The sequence below is a fragment of the Miscanthus floridulus genome, chromosome 6 (genome assembly GCF_019320115.1).
Source record: "Miscanthus floridulus cultivar M001 chromosome 6, ASM1932011v1, whole genome shotgun sequence".
In the NCBI taxonomy this organism is placed as follows: domain Eukaryota; kingdom Viridiplantae; phylum Streptophyta; class Magnoliopsida; order Poales; family Poaceae; genus Miscanthus; species Miscanthus floridulus.
In genome coordinates this window covers 108809654-108824136 of record NC_089585.1, presented here as the reverse complement: position 1 = coordinate 108824136, position 14483 = coordinate 108809654, and the positions used below count along the sequence as shown (strand labels likewise).

Here is a 14483-nt window from a genome sequence, read left to right as displayed (position 1 = left end):
GGCAGCACACTTCGTCGGGTATAGCGACAGCGACCATGCCGGCGACATCAACACCAGCAAGAGCATGAGCGGGATCCTCTTCTTCCTCGGCAAGTGCCTCGTTAGCTGGCAGTCGGTCAAGCAGCAGGTGGTGGCCCTATCCAGCTGCGAGGCTGAGTACATAGCGGCCTCCACCGCTTCGACTCAGGCGCTCTGACTCGCTCGACTGCTCGGTGATCTCCTCGACACAGACACTAGAGCGGTGGAGCTCAGGGTGGACAGCAAGTCCGCTCTGACCCTGGCAAAGAACCCCGTGTTCCATGAACGCAACAAGCACATCCGGGTGAGATACCACTTCATTCGAGGCTGTTTGGAGAAAGGGAGCATCAAGGCGAGCTACATCAACACCAAGGACCAGCTTGCGGACCTGCTCACCAAGCCCTTTGGGAGGATCAAGTTTCTTGAGCTCTGCTCCAGGACCGGGATGGTTCAACATTCCCACAGGACGACGCACAAGACTTAGAGGAAGAATAATGGGATAAGTCTCATGTGTGGGCTGGTCTTTGTGGGGCTGTGCTGGTCACATGGTCCTTGTGGCTGCATGGTCTGTTTTTAGGACAGCATCTTAGACTGGAGGACAACATCTTAGCATCTAGGACAATATCTTAGACTAGCATCTTGACATATGCTTGGCTAGCTAACAGCCTATAAATATGTACCCCAACCCCTCAGGTTGGCATGGCATTTGAAAATAAACCAGAAAATTGCCCCAACTCCTAGTGTTATCCTCTCTCGATGAGAGTAAAAATTCTACTACTACCAAGAGTAAGAATTCAGCGACTAACACATACAAACACCACGCGCAGAAAAAATCGACCGACGAGGAACAAGAGAAACAGTCGACAGATGGTTAGAAATCTCGTATTTTAAAATAAATTTTATTGCTCTTGTTCATAGCAGAAATTCAGTAACACTAGAGACAGGAGCAATTTTTTTTGTAGGAATGTTAATATAGCACTCGCATAACTTCACAATGTCCTGGCTTACCAAGAGCAAGGTACGCTACTTCTTGTTGCAAAGATCCCACGGACGGAATGATACATAGAGCTACATAAGATAACTACATTGCTGTAGCCACATTTCACGCAATCATTGTACATGTTCCAATCCCGCCCGGGGAGGTCTGGATTCTGAAACATTATTACAAATACAGCAAGTAACAGGGTTCAGGCATGGGGCACAATCGTCCTGAACGAGGAGCAACTCAAGTTACAGGGAAAGTGGGACGGGGCCACAAATCACTTACAACAATTAAGTACACCCCTCAGAACGATTACAGAGAAGTTCATTGTTCGGAATTCAGACCAAGTTGTTTATGTTAAACATCTACACTCCCTCTGGTCATAACTTGACACATTTGATTTTGCAAGGTCTTCAATGATATTTTTTACCACTATTTTTTCATAACAATATATTCTTAAAATCGTTCAGATACAAGAGATTTTGCAGGTATTTCGAATGCAGATCGACACATAGACCTACATGGTTCCAAAGTAAATAATATACTCCCTTTATCCCAAATTATAAGTCATTCTGACTTTTCAAAATACATATCTTTTACTATGTACCTGGACATAATTTATATCTAGATATGTAGCAAAAGTTATGTATCTAGAAAAGCTAGAACGACTTACAATTTGAAACAGAAGGAATAGATATTTGTAGTTTTTAAGGTTTGACCATATCTGTCCTAAATGACAAGTTTCTGTGACCAAGGGGGAGTACATAGTTAGTTTCCCTAGCCAACAAAGTTCAGAACAGCAGATGGACCTCGCGTTTAAAGAGGATAACATGCAGGTCCCTCCATCCCATCTCTGATTCTCCCCCCGGATGCTCTAATGTTTGCAAATGAGCACCGATCTATCGTGTTTGTATATTACTACTGCTCAGCTAACCTGTAGAAAGAATAATTTCGTTGGTGAGTTTGGTTTCCTTCCAACAAAACTAGGTATATCACAATGCATCAATACAGAATTGTTGCACAATTCTCGCAGCAGCTTTTAACAAGTTCATAAAACAAAGGCTGCTACTGAAGATGGAACAAGCTGTAAGCTTAATAGTTCTAAACATATAGGGCCTGTTTGGTAGGCTGCACTAGGAAGGCCTATGGGGGGGCAGACTGGCCAGGCCAGATCTGGACAAGCTGAGGAGGTGCAACCACCTGTGTTTGGTTGAGGTGTTTCACGTTCATCAGAGCTTGGTTCACTGCAGCCCATGTTTGTTTGGCTACACGAGCTGCGGGACATAGCTCAAACGCAACAGCTGAGCGCCCCTTTTTGGCCCAACTGATGCGAGTGCGAGCCAAGCCTGGAGAAACAAACTTCATTTCCGTTTCCCTTGGTGCAGGCTTTTGGCTGGTTTAAGTAGTGCCAGCCTGGCCCTCGAGGCTCTCGAGCCTACCAGACACGAGAAGCTGAAGCCAGTCAGCCAGGCCCCGTGCTCGTGCAGCCTACCAAACAGGCCCTTAGTAGATAGAACAGACATGCTAGTCAACACAACAAGTCTAATACAAAAGTACTCAAGTTTATAATGTTTAGGTGCAAAGATATCAGAAAAGGCAATGAAAGTTTTGAACCCATACCCTTTCTAAGTTTTAATCATTTCTACAGCTCTGAATTATGGCAAATGACTAGAGCCATTGAAGGGAAATACAGGGACCAAAGTTTACTTACGTTTCAAAATATGCTGTCTCCTGCGTGTTCTAGTGCGACGCCGAGCAATGCAGAAAGCAAAAATGCATACAAGAAGGCCCAGCTCAAAAACTAGGGCCATTCTTAATCCTGCATTCATGTAAAAATTGAAACCACATCAAGGACGCAAATTGTATTCCTGTAACAGCAACAAGTAAATCTTACATAGTAATGGCCAATACCTCTTATCTTCTGGACAAGGTCTTTGCTGTTGTTGTTCTTAATGTGGTCTTCCATAACAATTGCATGTTTACCCATAAACTCGTTAGTAGTAGCATCTAAATGTGTTACTGAGAGGTCGCTGCCACCATCAGCAGCCTCAGCAACATCCTTTATATTTCTACACGTGTTCTGACAATGGATGCCACTTTCGTACTCATCACTTCCATCACAACAATCTATAGAACATACACAATCTGTCAAGAGTTCTGATATCCACAAAGGAATAAATGCAGTGAATAGAAACTAGCTGCAGATGTTAGAAAAGACAGCTCAAAAGTAGTAAGGAAAAGTGGAAAAAAAAACTTCCAAACTCTTGCAGTTAACTTCTTTAGTCTATAAACAAGTAGCATACCGCATATTTTGTCATTCACAAACGAAGAGAACAACAGTCGAGGGGTATCTCCGATATTTCTGCAGTAAAACTTGCCTTCTGGACAAGCTGAAGTACCTACACAAAACAAATAATGTGAAAAATAGAATTACAATGGAGGATACCTTACACATTGATATTAGCACCCCATACAAGAAATGACCACATTTCAGCAGTAGAATTTCATCAGGCAAGGCAGCAAGGATTTCACAGATATGAAGGCTACAACATACTGCATATTCAAATCTGGTATATCCATGTTTTCATTTGGCTAAATGTGACATAGTCAAGTGCATACAGGTACATCTGGTCAGTAGTTTAGGCTCTGCTTAACAGTTCTCTGATCTCTGCTCACATGAGTTAACCTATTCCCAAGATTGTAGCTCTATAGCAAAGGTCACATAGTTCGTTTGCTGAATTCGGAAAACTCTAGCAGCAACAGCATCAGTCAATCAACAAGAGAAAGATTTACATGAATTCTAATGCCCAGTGCATTGTTAATTTATTGCCACCAGAACCAGATCTCACAGCAATGGGCGAAATCGTCCAGATCTTCCACAGTTCAACTCTCAATCCCCGGTCAAGTTCGGACAAATTCAGGAGAGATGGAGACAGAGACCTGGCTCATCGGTTCCATCGACGCAGTCGCAGTACCCGTCGTTGAGCCGGCTCCTCGGGAAGGAGCCCGAGCCGTCTCTGCAGGCGATCACCTGCGTCGCGAAGTACGCCTCATCTGGGGGAAACGGCTCAGTGAGCAAATCAAGAAACGAGGTGCGGAGGTAGGCGCGTGAGCGAGCGTCCCGTTCACCTTGGGGGGAAACGCCTATGAGCGGCGGCGCGGCGTCGGCGGCGCCGGCAAGGAGGAGGAGGCGGAGAAGGAGAGTGGCGGGAGCAGAGGAGACGACGCGACGACTCGGTCGTGGGGTCCACATCTGCCGTTGATGCGAATCTCCGTCCCCGATTCGTCACTCCGGATCACAAGGAGTTCAAGTTGAAAGCCTCTGCGAACTGGGTGGACGTCAGGATGATCTCACGCGTCCGTTTTAGACCAAGAATTAACATCCCGTTTTCCGTAAATATTTAGCCTCAAAAATTAGAATTAGTTTTGAGTTCAAAAACAATTAGAATTAGTTTTGGCTAGCTCCAAATACGGATGGTTCGATGGTTAAGAATTTGGAACTAGAATTGTACCTTAATACCAAACATTATTCACTATAGTTACAACCCTTCATCTTCGATACTGAAACATTCCCTTCGTATTGCTCAGCATTCAACAGCCGCCCGGATGCTCCTTTGCTCAGACACGCCTCCATCGCTGACACGCCCCCTTGAAGCGCACCGTCACCCCCGACATTCCTTTGTCCCCGCATCTACCCTCGACGTTGCTCCACCACCACCAATGCAACGCCCCGTTCTTTCTCACCACCACCAATGCAACGCCTCTTCTTCCTCACGTCCGGCACCCCTCCCAAATTACAATATCCAATCCAATGCAGCCCAATTTTAATACCAAGGCTGATTTGGTACCCGATTCAATTTCAACACCTCCAATATTCACATCCAAACAAACCTAGGAAATTTCACTCATTTTTAGCAACTTGTCTCTTACCATGTGTTTAGCTACGGAGACTATAAAATAGGGGACATATTGATCCCCTTTTATTTGGTGTTTAGTTTGGGGTGTATGAGGACATGACAGTCTCTAGAGGGAAATATTTTCTTCAAATGAGGGATGCCTTCTACTTATGCGTCGAGTTGACTCGTGCAACAGAGGCATCCCTCGAGTAGAATGTCACATACTCAAAAATAAGGGATGAGTATATTCCATCCCATCTCATCACAAGCCAAAAGCGCATGCTTAATTTTTCGCTCATAACTTTCTCTCTATGTCGAGGTCCGGGAGATCAGAATGTTGTTTCAGGGTATCTAAGGTACTCATTTGCAGGATGGTCTTATATAGAACGTGTATGCGCACTTTTGAAATGGAAGACGCCAAATTTAGCTTTATATCTTTCATTGCCGGTTGATGATTGCTAATAGTGTGTTTGGCTTGGTTTCTTCCTAACTGCTCTGGCCCACATCTAGAATGCAAGCCTCCATTGACAAAAGCTCAGGTGATGCAAAGGCATGGTTGTTCATATGCCAACGTTTAGAGCGTCTGCGCACAAGCACTCTGTTCGCTCCATGCTTATCAGCCATGATATAGTGTTTTTCTCTCACAATAAAACATCATCAGCTGGCTTATAAGCCACAGAAACAATCAAGCGAACATGGTGAAGGATTGGCTGTTTGGTCTCCAGGTGGGGATGCAAGGTAAAAAAACAATTGGAAGCACAGATATTTGGTTGACTGCAAACAACAAAATCTAAAATGGACAATTAGAGGAATGATGTATCTGAGGCCCTCCATATTGTGCGCTTCGAGTGGTGCTAAGAGAAGAGGGAGACGGTTACATACGTAGTTGCATCGGTGTCAACCAATGCCTAGGAAATAAAATAATATTTTGTCGACCATCAGTTCACCTTAGCCGTCTCACATCTCACCTGTGCGCGCGTGTGGCTTGTTGCTTCCATTTTTTTTTTCTCTTACTTGGTGGGTCCCTGCGGCCTGTGAAGAGCGATGCAAAAAGTTAGATGTAGGACCTTTTTTTTTTCTTAGCACTACTGCTGTACTACATCACAGTGGAGGGCAGGTATACGGTAATACCCACTTCCACTCATCATGTTTGTGTACTTCATGTGTTTTTAACTCAGAAAGGAAAGAAAAAAAAAAGGCAGGAGAAAGTTAAACACAGCAAACTAGGCGGTCGGATTAAGATCGTGGAGGTTACTTGGAAGAAAATGGCATTTTGTTCTAGGCACGTTTCCCTTAATTATTAGCTAGAAAATTGAAGTTTTACGTCGGCTAGACATTGCAACATTATGTGCAAGTTAAGTTGATCGATTGATTATTCTAGCATTCAAACAGGGGACTAGGAATTCCAGATCAGTCGAATCGGAGCAGACATGCCTTCAATACCTCTATAGCAAAAAACCATGAACGCGCTCATCAAGGGACAACACATTCAACAAGACCTTTGTTCGAGTTTGTAAGCGCCCTGCGCAAAACCAAATGTACTCCCTCCGTATCGCAATTAGAAGTCGTTTAGGACATGATTACGCTTATCAAGGAGTGCCAAAGAGTGATTAATTAGAGGGAGTTTTCCTTCTTTGCCCTTATTAAATAGGACTGCGGGTGTCTCCTATACAATAATTCCTCATAGTCCGAGTGGTAAGCGATCTACGGATCGAGGCTAGAGGTCCAGCGTTCGAATCCCTTGGCCACACTATTTTTTTGGACGCACGCTGGTTGCGCGCTATGCCGCACGAATTTTTTTTCAGTTGCCGCGTGTGTAGACTTTTTCGTTCACTCTTTGTTTCGCCTAGGCGCGTTTTTTTGTTCGTTTGGCGCTCAGCGCTCAGCAGGTCGAACGGTTCGGCCTGCAGTATTAAAACGCCGGCATCGGTTCGACTGCCTGGAGTACTACTGCCTTGCCTTGCTTGTTCATCTAGCCATGGCTTAGCTTCTTCTCTTTCTACCAACTACTTCCACAGCAATCCGTACGGCGCAATGGCTCATGTCCTCCATGGCTTTGATCTGAACGTTCGTATGGAGGAAGATGACGACGACAATCTCCCCTTCAATCTCAACGAGCCTATACTGGAGGACCACAACAACAATGGTAACGTGCTGATTCATTCTCACTCATTTTTTTCCATTTATTTTTTTGATATTCACAGCATGTTTGTGTGGTGGTCTCAACGTTCCGGCATCATAAGATGACGTTCCCAACGACGTGTTTGATCTCCAAGAGCAACAAGACGACGACGCCAATGACTTGTTCAATCTGGACAAGGCAGAAGATCACCACGACGGTAAATGCATCACTTTGACGTATCCGTTCGTTGCTTGTTCATATTATTTCGGTTCTCATTATTGTTTTTTTTACAGTACTGGATTTGAACTTACCACTTGATGAGTTCGGTGCAGTTGATTTCGACTTTGTACAAAATCTTGCTGGTAACTATTTTTTTTTTCACAATCACATTCTTCTACTAGACCATGCTCATGATGCTACTCCATGAAAGTGTTTGTTTTTTCCCTATAATTAGAACATGCCGTGAATGTGTTTGTTTTCTCCTATGAAGCATGAACATGCAGAACATGCTTTTTTTCTCCTATAATTAGAACATGCCGTGAGTAAGCTTCAACATGCATTTTTCTTTTAACAGAACATGCTATGGACAACCCAACCGTGGAAGAACAAGTTCAACCACCCAACCGAAGGGTCCGAAGGAAAGAAATGAGTGAAGAGCTCCGAAAACAAGTTCATCAAGCTTTGTTGTGTAAAGGCAATGATGGTATACTACACAAGAAAGATACTGCATCTGTTGCTGCTCAATTTGACCTTAACATTCGGACAGTTCAGCGTGTTTGGAACTAAGGTAAAACACAACTTAGAAACTCTATTCCGGTTGTGGTTGATAGTCTAAAGAAGGGTAGAGTTGGCCGTAAAGCAATCCCTGTTGATTTGGACGCATTGAGAAACATTCCTCTAAAGGAAAGAATGACTATAGAGGATGTGTGCGCCAAACTAAACTTGAGCAAATAGAAGATTCAAAGGTATTTGAAAAAAGGATTGATTATGCGCCACTCTAGTAGCATCAAACCATATCTCACTCAAGCTAACAAGAGGTCTAGGTTACAGTGGTGTGTTGACATGGTTAACAGGGAAGTGATTAGATATTTTATGATCAACCAAGTGTTGCCTGCCATTCGAGCTAAGTGGCCAAGAGAAGATGTGGGCAAACCAATCTTCATTCAACAGGATAATGCACCTTCCCACTTGAAATTGGATGATCCAGATTTTTGTGAGGCCGCTAAGCTAGGAGGATTCGATATTCGCCTAATATGTCAACCACCAAACTCTCCGGATTTCAACATTCTTGACTTAGGTTTTTTTCGAGCTATACAAGCAATTCAATATAAGAAGAATGCAAAAACAATAGAGGCTCTAGTTCCAGCTGTGCAAGAGGTAATTTGCTCAAATTGATCACACATGTTTCAATGTTTTCTTCCACAAAAAATGTGCTCATTCATTCATTTCTTGCACACTTGTTTTGTAGGCATTCATGGAGTACTCGACACGCAAAACAAACCGAATATTTCTAACACTACAAGGTGTTTTGATGGAAGCTATGAGGAAGAAAGGTTGCAACAACTTCAAGATACCTCACATGAAAAAAGAAACATTGGAAAGAGAAAATCGTCTGCCATCTTGTATCCCTTGTGATCCATCTTTGCTGCATGAAGCCGAGTCTACTCTTGCTGCATGAAACAGTTAGATAGATGCTTGTTAGCTTAAGTAGTAGAGACAATCTTGCAACAATTTAATTATAACTTGAGCTAGTTATCTTACCAATGCCTTGTTATCAACCTTCCTGGTATCGAGCTCGTCGAGCTTCTTGATAATGTGAGGAGGTAACATGATACTATTGCCTTTCATCACTAGCTCGTCAAGATCAGGAATGAAAAGCTTGCAATCGAACTCGCGCTGGCCGTAAAGCATGGCTGTTACCATGTATTCGTTGTGGACGAGCCCGCAACGAGAGCATGGCCAGAACCGTGAGTGCGCACGATTCCACGCTTGGCGGTCCTCATGGACGAGACCGCAGCGACCGCAAACAAAAGCTCCCGGCGGCAAGGAATCCGACACCATCTCCACGGAGTCCTGCGAGACCACAGAGTCCAGTCCCTCGACGGACAGCAGTGGGTCGACGGAGTCCGGTGCCTCGACGACGTCCTCCGCGGCGACCTTCTCCGAGTCCAGCCCGACGTCGTCCACGGCGACCTCCTCTGAGTCCGGCGCGACCTCCATCTTGGAGTCCGGCACCAACTCCATCTCCGACTCCGGCGAGAGCTCCAGCATCGCCGACGTGACGACCTTCGCTGCCTCCTGCGACTCCGACGTGATGGAGTCCGGCACCATCGTCTCCATCTCCGAGGACAGCGAGGCATCCATCGACGCGGCGTGCGGTGAACGGCGAGCGCACAAATGGCGAGCGCACGAACGACGAGCGGCGTGCGGCGTGAGGTGGAGATGGTGTGCGGTGGCGGCAGCCGCGCGTGTTCTTAGCGGCGAGCGGTTGGCCTATTGACGCCGCGAGGGAAGCCAAGGGATCGATCGGGCTCTTAACGCGCGGCGCGGGATGCGAAGCGCGAGCTCTTAACGCACGGCGAGGGATACGAAGCGCAAGGGGCAGCATCGTCCAAACTTTGCGTCTTTGCGTTGGAGGCCAGAACGACTTCTAATCGCTCAGATCCGTCCGTGGCCAGAATGACCGCTATTTGCGATACGGAGGGAGTACCTTGATTTATCAGGCCTTGGGAGGCCAATGAATGAATGAAAATGGCCAGGTGGGGGATTCTCTCCCCTTCGGTCGACTTATAAAAAAAAGGGTAAAGTACACTTTACAACCCTCAACTTGCACCAAAGTTCGATTTTCAACCTTCAACTATGAAACCGGTCAAGAAACACCCTCCAACTATCAAAACCGGACGAATTTGGTCCTCGGCCGGTTTCAAAAGCGGTTTTATATTTTCGGGGGGCGCCGAAATTTTAAATTATTTTTTGAGCATCTTAACGTCCTCAAATGAAAAAAACTCAAAACTACAAAGTTGTAGATCTCATTGAGCTCTACAATTTACATATAAAAATTATCTTCATCTAACATCGTATCGAAGGGTTTTCTATTTTTTGAAATTTGAGTCTCATCACGCGACAAAATATGGTGCTGAAATTTTATATTATTTTTTCGAGCATCTTAATGTCCTCAAATGAAAAAAGTTAAAACTATAAAGTTGTAGATCTCATCGAGGTCTACAATTTATATATAAAAATTATCTTCATCCGACATCGTATTGAAGGGTTTTCTATTTTTTGAAATTTGAGTCTCATCACGCGGTGATGAGACTCAAATTTCAAAAAATAGAAAACCCTTCAATACGATGTCGGATGAAGATAATTTTTATATGTAAATTGTAGACCTCGATGAGATCTACAACTTTATAGTTTTAATTTTTTTCATTTGAGGACATTAAGATGCTCGAAAAAATAATATAAAATTTCAGCACCATATTTTGTCGCGTGATGAGACTCAAATTTCAAAAAATAGAAAACCCTTCGATACGATGTTAGATGAAGATAATTTTTATATGTAAATTGTAGAGCTCAATGAGATCTACAACTTTGTAGTTTTGAGTTTTTTCATTTGAGGACGTTAAGATGCTCAAAAAATAATTTAAAATTTCGGCGCCTCCTGAAAATATAAAACCGCTTTTGAAACCGGCCGAGGACCAAATTCGTCCGGTTTTGATAGTTGGAGGGTGTTTCTTGACCGGTTTCATAGTTGAAGGTTGAAAATCGAACTTTGGTGCAAGTTGAGGGTTGTAAAGTGTATTTTACAAAAAAAAAAACATTCAACAAAGCGCAGGGATGTGTATGTACACGCCAGGCGCATGGCCCCTTGCCCCTGGACCAAGCGGTAGATTCAGGTAAAAGATGTCTAGAAGCGCATATTGAGAAAGGGGCATGCGAAGCCTGCCTGGCCATTGGAGAGCAGCTCGAGTTCCATGCTGACATCGACTCCTTCTACGCCATTGGAAGGTTCCACGGGGCCAGTGACCGTTCCATTTCCATGCCTAGCCCTTCTTTCTCGTGGTTCGACACTCGTGTCGTCCACGATGCAGCTGGCCCCGGTTAGAGATTGCTAAAAGACCCTTTCACAGGCCAATTTGGATTGGCTATAGATTCCCAACAGGACCTCAGTCCCTTACGCAGTTTGGTTATCGTAAACAAAATGGTGATTAAAAAATTAGCATGAGTAAATAACTTTGTATTTTGAGCTATTGGCACCGGCCACTCGGCCAGCTACGGAGTGGGGCACGGCCGGACAGGCAGCTCGCACTGCCGGTAGAGCTGAGCACTCAATGCAGTCCTCCAATACAACTCTCCAAATAGAATGGTACTAGGGTAGCCAATATCACTTTCTAGATTTATTGAGGAGATGCTGCAGCAGTACCCTAATATATCTCCCCCAATATCTATATGAAATGTGGGTCCCACAAGAGTGTAAAAGAAAACATAGCTGAAAAGTGGTAGTTGGGATGGTCCCCATGGTATTAGGGGAGTTGTATATCCTCTTTCTTTGAGAGAAGATGAGGGAAATATTGGTGGCCACAAAAAAAAGAAGAGGTATTGGGGAACTGCTGGAGCAAGAAAAAAGCATAGATATCTCCAATATGACAGTTTTATGGAGATAGTGAGAGATATTGGAAAACTGCTAAAGATGCTCTAAGGTCTCTAGGAAAGGGCACGCCCAACGCTAGCTAACAGCATCTTATGCCCCAGCTGAATTCGTCGGCCCATGCATGCAAGCAAACACTAGGGACGTGTATCCCTCATCGCCGGTAGGGAGATATGCTTTTTTGCTTGAAGCTTTTGACAGTGCATGGAGCAGCCTTTCTTGCTTTCTATGCTCTCGAAGCAGCTACTTTCCCTCCCCAACGCGTTTTTCACCGATGGCTTCTGTTTTTTTGTCAGATGAGACTACCGGCTTCTCTGCAAGAGACTATGAACAACTGCGAAACCACCACTCTTGGTGACATGGAGCCTAGACGTCTACATGGATGCTGGGGCAGTACGCCACCGTGTTGCATTGGGGAAGCCCTAAGAGAATGTAATGAAATATTTGTTCAGATGCATAGCAGACAGAAATACGTAATTTTAGAATGGATGAAAGTACTAGCACTGTGTGGCCTGGACAAACATCTTCTTGTATTCTTGAGCTCTTGCTCAACAAATCATAATTACTTTGGTTGTTAACTAACAAAGCTCTCTCTAGAAGAACCTAAATGTTGTAATTACTCCAGTGGTTAATTAACAGATCTCGATAATTCAGAGCTTGACGGCGAGTTTAGTCACAGAAGATCCAGGGTGAGGACTGAGGAGACGTGGCCAAACTAGCCACAACTCTGCGACGGCGACTTCAACGCCTTTTGTCAGAGCATCTTCCATTACGATGATTTTTTTGGTTGGCCTCCCGCGTTGCCGTTCCCCCCAAGAATTGAGACGCCTCTGGCGCACCCAGTGTCCACGTTCCGTCAATTGCCACGAGAAAAATTAACAACTGAACGACCGAACGCATGATGAGCCGACTAGGCAAACCACCATTTAAGCCGCCCCCCTGTGGCTATGACAACTTGAAAAAGAGCGATTAACCACGCATCGACAACCGGAGGACGCAAGCGCACGAGAGATGGTTGCCAATTCACATTCTGCGTGCTTTATATACTCAATCACACGTCATCAGCCCTCACCATGAAATTCCTCCGGTTTGCACCAACTCAAATAGCGCAGCCACTGCACATCTTCCTCCCCCCCGAGGCACTCTCTCTCCACCACAGGTCAACAAGAAGGCACACTCTCGTGCGTGTCGTCTCATGCCCTTGCCACACCACACGAGCAGGTCTGCCGGTACGGTGTGCGTAAGACATGAACACGTACATGTCTCTCTCCTTGGAGCGCAGCAGCAGCGTGGTCCGCGACGTCGCCACGCCCGCGCCTCTGGCCAGTGGTGCCAGTGCCTCGTCGTATCCACGCGCGGGCGCGGGTGCGGGCATGGGCACGTCGCTCTCCCTGGCCAGCGCCGTGGCGGCGGCGCACGGGCACGGCCAGTACCTGCCCCTCAACGAGGACGACTCCCTGGACATGGTCCTCTTCGACGTGCTCCGCGAGGCATCTGGCTCGGCTGCGGCGCCCGCCACCTACCACCCGCCGGCCTCGTCGTTGCCTACGCTGAAGAAGGCGCTCGCTTCCGGCGCTGCCGCGCGCAAGGGCGGCGGCGTCGGTGGCAACAGCAGCAGCAGCAGGGCCGCGCACGCACCGAAGGCGGCCACAACGGGGCGGCACTACCGCGGGGTGAGGCGGCGGCCGTGGGGCAAGTACGCCGCGGAGATCCGTGACCCCGCGCGGCACGGGGCGCGGCTATGGCTCGGCACCTTCGCCACGGCCGAGGAGGCCGCCGCGGCGTACGACCGCGCCGCGTTCCGCATGCGGGGCGCCAAGGCGCTGCTCAACTTCCCGCCGGCGGTCGCGGGCTGCGGGAACGCCGGCGCCGCAACCGCCACGGCGGAGCAGGCTGCTGGGGTGACGGAAGCCAAGTGAACGGCGAATGCGATCTCAAAGGAAACGGGTCATTGGCAGCTGATGACCCCCTGATAGTGAATGTTCTATGCATTAGTCAGTCCGATGACCCCCCTGATAGTGAATGTTAGATCTATGCATGCATTAGAGCATCTCCAAGAGTTTGCTATCTCAATTTGGCATCTATATAATTTTGGCAAAATAAGAAAAAATAGCCTCCAACAGTTTGGCAAAACAACTTGGCATCAATAGCAACTTGACAAATCTTCCCTCCGCGCGCGCAAATATAAGCGCGCGTATACGGCTTGGCATCCAGGGCTCTTCGTTTCTTAGCGGGGCTCTTCATTCGTTTAGCGGGACTCTTCGTTCGCTTAGCGGGCCTCTTCGTTTTGTTAACGGGTTTTTTTATTTTACCAAGTCAAAAATGCCAAACTCTTGGAGATGGATTGTTTTTTTACTTAGCATATAATTTTGGGAGTTGGCAAATCATAAGATTTGCCAAGTAAAATTTGACAAACGGAGATGCTCTTAGTCAGTCCGTTGACCAGAGTGGCATGGTAGCGATCGCTCTTCTCGTTGTATGTAAGGATATGCCGTGAACTGTGACGGGTTGAATTTGAGGGGGGATAAGATAGCCATACAACTCCAATGTATCTTTTTGTATTTTGGGATCCTTCAACATTTGGTTTGGGGGCGAACGTGCACGATCTTCGCCCTGTTTGTTTGGGCTGGTTTGGCTTATAAGCCATGGCTGAAAGTATAATTGTGAATGAATATATAGAAAGGTCAAGATGAAAACATGAATGCTTAGTTTAATGAAGATTTCTCAGTGTGAACAGATGTTGAGTACAGAATCAGGCAACCAAACACGAAGTGGTTGCATTCTTACCCAGATTTTAAGAACCGAACCGGATTCCAA

The 14483-nt window shown here is 46.0% G+C and overlaps 2 protein-coding genes across 3 annotated transcripts; one reads left to right on the top strand and one right to left on the bottom strand.

Annotated features, from left to right (window-relative positions):
• Positions 1 to 1012: 1012 nt before the first annotated feature.
• Positions 1013 to 4313, bottom strand: LOC136458989 (glucosidase 2 subunit beta-like). 2 transcript variants are annotated; one of them, XM_066458890.1, is made up of 6 exons: positions 4130 to 4313; positions 3941 to 4054; positions 3304 to 3399; positions 2912 to 3127; positions 2712 to 2819; positions 1013 to 1934 (listed from the first exon to the last, which is right to left on the bottom strand). In XM_066458890.1, the coding sequence occupies exons 1-6, from the start codon at positions 4251 to 4253 to the stop codon at positions 1930 to 1932; spliced, it is 663 nt and encodes a 220-aa protein (XP_066314987.1). In that variant the 5' UTR covers positions 4254 to 4313; the 3' UTR covers positions 1013 to 1929. The 2 variants fall into 2 exon arrangements, with proteins under 2 accessions (XP_066314987.1, XP_066314988.1); XM_066458891.1 differs by having other exon boundaries at positions 3304 to 3390.
• An 8314-nt stretch (positions 4314 to 12627) lies between these two features.
• Positions 12628 to 14000, top strand: LOC136458988 (ethylene-responsive transcription factor 1A-like). The gene has a single exon (XM_066458889.1). It carries the CDS (start codon positions 12914 to 12916, stop codon positions 13583 to 13585), a length of 672 nt encoding a protein of 223 aa, XP_066314986.1. The 5' UTR covers positions 12628 to 12913; the 3' UTR covers positions 13586 to 14000.
• Positions 14001 to 14483: the final 483 nt, after the last annotated feature.

Bases quoted from the DNA above. Each gene is read 5' to 3' on its own strand.
- LOC136458988 (XM_066458889.1), top strand. From the start codon at position 12,914: ATGAACACGTACATGTCTCTCTCCTTGGAGCGCAGCAGCAGCGTGGTC.
- LOC136458989 (XM_066458890.1), bottom strand. From the start codon at position 4,253: ATGTGGACCCCACGACCGAGTCGTCGCGTCGTCTCCTCTGCTCCCGCC. The intron at 4,055-4,129 runs GTGAACGGGACG...CGTTTCCCCCAG, and splicing joins CATAGGCGTTTCCCCCCAAG to ATGAGGCGTACTTCGCGACG. The intron at 3,128-3,303 runs GTATGCTACTTG...TATGTTCTATAG, and splicing joins TGTGAATGACAAAATATGCG to ATTGTTGTGATGGAAGTGAT.